The 5,413-nt window shown below is 37.5% G+C and overlaps 1 protein-coding gene across 1 annotated transcript; it reads left to right on the top strand.

The window, feature by feature from the left end:
- Positions 1 to 382: 382 nt before the first annotated feature.
- On the top strand, positions 383 to 2,765 carry LOC127790710 (glycosyltransferase BC10-like). Its single transcript, XM_052320327.1, has 2 exons — positions 383 to 1,112; positions 2,005 to 2,765. Exons 1-2 carry the CDS (start codon positions 432 to 434, stop codon positions 2,644 to 2,646), a joined length of 1,323 nt encoding a protein of 440 aa, XP_052176287.1. The 5' UTR covers positions 383 to 431; the 3' UTR covers positions 2,647 to 2,765.
- The last annotated feature ends 2,648 nt before the right edge of the window (positions 2,766 to 5,413 follow it).

The raw sequence follows: 5,413 nt of genomic DNA, 5'->3' as shown, positions 1-5,413 counted from the left end.
CGTAGTAAAGGGATGGTTAATTTGGATTCATTTAATGCCAATTACTTGAATGAACATTTAAAGATCAATGCATGTTCACACAGACACCCTCAAATACATACATACATACATACATATATATATATATACACACACATACATGAGAAGAAAATTATGATCATAATTCTTTCTTCCAGTGATCGATGAAAAAGCCACCTTCGAGGCATTTGGCGCCTATCAATCAAGGAATCGTTTACAAGGGCCGGCCAAACTTTTTGTAGGTTACAAGAATCTCTCTCTCTCTCTCTCTCTCTCTCTCTCTCTCTCTCTCTCTCTATATATATATATATATACGAATATATGTACATATACATATACACATAAAAGGACAACCATATTTTTCTCCTGGTCCTGGCTCTAGTTGATCTCTCTCTCTCTCTCTCTCTACACCAATGAAGAGGGACAAACTAGAACGCCTAACACCTTCAGGTTCCAGGCTCTTCAATTTCGGATCGTGTCACCATAGCATTATCATTTATTTGCTCATCTTGGGATCCGTTTTAGTCATTGGAATTTCAGTCAGTTTCTACACGAGAGATTTTCCCGTAAAATTTCTGCAAAAACAGTTCGCCGTCCAATTCTTTCTTGCTGCCCCACCGCCACCTCAAATCCTGCCGGAAAAGCCGCTTCTTCCACCGCCCCCGCTGCCACCCGAAAATTTGTCAGCAGAACAAAATCAAACAATAGAGCCAACCTCTCAAATTTTTCCAACAATGACAGACCCTGTACCAACAGCAACTGATCCTCACACAAACGACGAGCCGAAAACGGCCGGCCCGCGAATCGGGTTGAAGGAGTATTTGAAACCGCCGGAAGCCATGCACGACATGAACGACAAGGAGCTGATGTGGAGAGCTTCAATGGCTCCTCGGATTCGACAATTTCCGTTCAATCGGACTCGGAAGGTTGCATTCATGTTTCTGACGAGAGGGTATTTGCCGTTGGCTCGTCTGTGGGAGAGATTCTTCGAAGGGAACGAAGGTTTTTTCTCCATTTACGTGCATGCGTTGCCATCTTTCAATGGAACAGTGTCCGAAGAATCTGTGTTTCAGGGACGAAGAATCCCAAGTAAGGTCAGTTGAAACCCAACTTTTTTTGCTTTCTTTTAGTTAAATTTACACATTTTAGCATCCATTAATGTCTAATATTATTATTCTTCATTTTTTGTGGTTTGCACGATGCATTTGAGTGTTTGAGCAAAAATTACTTCATGGTTTCGGTAACTGATAGTCTTTATTAAGATCATTTCTCTTGCTACATTGATTTATTATGAAACTCATTGAATTCTTTTATCTTTTTTTTTTATTTTTATTTCAATTGAAATGTGCAATACTGCATTAAATGCATGGTACCCTGCATCTTGTTTTTAGAAACTAAGTACTTTTTTTCCTTGTAAATCGAAATTAAGAAAGATTGTGGTTTACAGAGTCAAATTGTTTGGCTTGCCAGAATTGTTATGATTATTTGATCGTCTAGTTGAACCGAGTTAACTGATAATCATTTGTTAATAGACTAGTTCGCTCATCATTTTTTTGTTTTTCATTTTTAGATATATATATATATATATAAGCTATAATTATTTAGTGTTTGAAAGTCCGAATTAATTTACACATATGGGGACCAAACTTAATAGTAGGGTGAATGGGTTAAGAAAACGTGATCCCAGAACGTGATATGGATCCTTATATAATTCTCGTTGTTACAGTGCACTTGATTTGAAGCAGCAATATTTTATTATTTCATGTTCCTTGCTTGGATTCTACTCTGCACTGCAAAAGTTTGCCATTCATGAAAGATTCTTCCCCCCCCGCCCACCACCATTCTCTATTCTTTCCTAGCTGATTATCCTCTCTCTCTCTCTCTCTCTCTCTCTCTCTCTCATTTTCACGTGTAAGAGATTTGTTTCAATTTTATTAGACGTCCCCGAAGCGATCAGGGCTCATGTTCTTTAGTAACGTAATGCAGGAAGCAGAATGGGGGAAGGCAAACATGGTGGAGGCGGAGCGCCGGCTACTAGCGAACGCATTGCTCGACTTCTCAAACGAATGGTTTGTACTTCTCTCAGAAGCATGCATTCCCCTTTTCAACTTCTCCACCGTCTACTCCTACTTGATGAGCTCTACCAAAACCTTCGTGGAGCTCTACGATATGCCGGGCCCAGTGGGCCGCGGCCGCTACAACCGCAAAATGCGGCCCGCCATTTCCCTCCGGCAATGGCGAAAGGGTTCCCAGTGGTTCCAGATCGACCGTGACCTCGCTCTCGAAGTCGTCTCCGACCAAAAATACTTCCCGGTGTTCAAAAAGCACTGCAAGCCGCCATGCTACTCCGACGAACACTACTTGCCAACGTTGATCAGCATCAAGTCCCGGAGGAAGAATTCGAACAGGACTTTGACGTGGGTTGATTGGTCCAAAGGTGGGCCTCATCCCGCTAAGTTTTACAGAACGGAGGTTACGCCAGAGTTGTTGAACAAGATGAGGAGAAGCGAAGAGGAGTGTTTGTACAATGGGGAGTTGACCAGTGTGTGCTACATGTTTGCGAGGAAGTTCTTGCCTAGCACCCTTAGTAGACTCTTGTTGTTTGCTCCAGATGTGCTCAAGTTCTAAGCTAGCTAGAACTAGCCCTATCAAGCTAGCTACTTGTAGCTTTAGATTTCAGTCTTCTTTACTTTTATTTCTTTGGTTTATTAGCCATAATGTACACATGCTAATTCTTTTTACTTTAATTTCCACCCATTAAATTATATTTTTTTAATTGACCTGTGACTGTGAGTTCATACAAGATAAGGTGTGTGCTTTTGGAGAGACAATAGAGAAATATGAGCCATAAACTAGCGTCTTGTGTATTCTAACTCATCTACTTCAAATAATTTCAGTCATCTCTCCGAACCCATCTCCAATCACATTCTTTATCTAACACTTTATTATATTATAAACAATTCATTCCCTATTTTAATACCACACTCCCTATTCTCTTCTCTATTTCACTCCCTATCTTATTTATTTATTTTTATAAACTTTAATTCTATTTATTTTACTTTATTTATAATTTTAACACATACACAAAATCAATAATTAAATACACAAATTAATAACTAAATATACAAAATAATCAAATACACACATAAATAAAATTAATAATTAATTAAACAATAAAATAATCAAATATACACATAAAGAAAATTAATAATTAAATACACAAATCAATAAATAAATACACAAAAAATTTCACAAACAATTGCACAGAAAATATACACACATACACATCGTTCAAATATACCCACACATACACAAATCGATCTAGTTTTCAGCTTGGAGAAGTCGGAGAAGACGAGACTAGCTGCTCGTCGCCGACACTAGATCTCCAAATTTTGGAGCAAAAAATGTGAGAAATGCTCTCCAAATTTTGGCTTAGTGAGGATGACAGCTCTGCGTTGGAGATGGCCTAATATTTATTTCCTTTCCCTTGTTAGGCAAATACATTATAAACAAGAAAGAAAAGAAAAGGTACAAAACCTAGGTCAAGCTCTTTGTTTTTTATATTAAGAAATTGATTGAAGTAAAGAATATCTGTGAAAATGTGTGGTCCTGTCAAGGCCCCACTCCTGAATTTTCCCCTCTAGCATATGAAATCCGAAAGAAAATCCATTCAAAATGGATACAGATACAAAAATTGCCAAAAATTTCTTTTTATTTCCATATTTGTTCACTATCAATAAAAGCCAAAATAAATATTACAACATTCTTTACATTATCATCTCGAGCTTATCCCCTATACATTTTCAAAATAAAAGGTCACTAAGAGTTTAAATGCATAATGAACTACTCTACTCATGCCCTTAAAACTATACTCATGGATCTTGAGGTTGGAACATCTCTGTACACATCTAATCGGGACTCGCCTCAAATAACTATTTTTCCCTTTCCTGGAATGATGAAAGAAATAAGGTGAGCCACAAGGCTCAGCAAGTATATAGTAAAATGAAGCATTAATAAATTGATATATGAAGGCATGAATAACTCAAAATCAAGAAAAAATCACTACCCGACATCTAGACATCAATTGGATTCATGCCTTCTACACTTAACAACAAAATCCTCAAGGAAATACAACTTTTTACATTTTATCAAAACATATTTTCAAGGTGAGCCCCAAGGCTCAACAAATGTATAGAAATAACGAAAAATGGATACGACCAGACTTTCTTTGAACATCATGCATATCATGATGTATATGGCAACACACGTCAGTCTCATAAACATAAATGACACACAATCCATGCCATGTGATTATATAACACGATACCCGGCTATAACTAGTCATAACATAAATGCATAGATATACACATATGGTTCTTAGTGCCCATATAAATGCATACACTGGCGCCCCTAGTATACAAACCTGTCAGCAGCCAAAGACAGGCTACCAAATCAATCACATGAGCTCAAGGCTCTCATACCACCTCCATAGATATCATATCCATTACCGTCGCCATCATGCACCAAAGCACTCACTATCTCATCACAATCACAAGCTACTATGGGACTCAAATCCCCAGTCTTATGCATCACAAGACACAACTATAATTGGACTCAAACCCCTAGTCTTACGCATTACAATCACAAGAAAATTTCACCACCACTACCACTATACGGTATAATTACGCGAACACACCGCCATGTAATGCAACACATAAGGAATGCAATGGCTTTTATAGCATTAACGTGATGGCAAAGCCTCCATAAGCCAAGCATCAGGCCATGCTATGCCCATGTAAGAATATAAATACACGAATACTCTAATGCATATGCTCGTTTAACATACACAAGTTAACACTCACAGGCCAACTGTGTCATACCAATGCTCATGTTCCCAACTCATACAAAGCATGACCCCCCAATGAATGCAACCCATAACCCAACATCATAATGCAAAGCAATATAGTAACACAATGCAATGCAACGCAACCACAAGCAAAATTATAACAAGTAACATTCACGCATCCTCAATTTTGCCCACTAAGATTCTTGGCTATTCCATACAATTCAACATTTAAATAGGTTCCACCACATCAATTAAGTACAATTATTTGATAATATTGATAACCAGGTTAAGGTGGAAGCATTTGTTTCTAGAATTTCAGATTGAATGAATTTTAAAGAAGGAGAAACTATGAATCAAACATACATTTTAAAGGAAACCCATAGGCCTAATAGTTGTCAAAATGATTCAAATCCTATACCAAATCGAAGCTTATCGAGTTAGGGTCACAAAAAAAAAAAAATTGGATCTTAATTCCAATAATGGGACAAAAAGTTATGGTCTAAAAAGTATAAGGTTTCGAAATGTAAGTTTTTGTTGAGCAAGTTTTGA

This window comes from Diospyros lotus, chromosome 14 (genome assembly GCF_014633365.1).
Source record: "Diospyros lotus cultivar Yz01 chromosome 14, ASM1463336v1, whole genome shotgun sequence".
NCBI classification, from domain to species: Eukaryota; Viridiplantae; Streptophyta; class Magnoliopsida; order Ericales; family Ebenaceae; genus Diospyros; species Diospyros lotus.
Note: the sequence above shows the minus strand (reverse complement) of the source record. Positions and strands in the feature narration are given on the sequence as shown.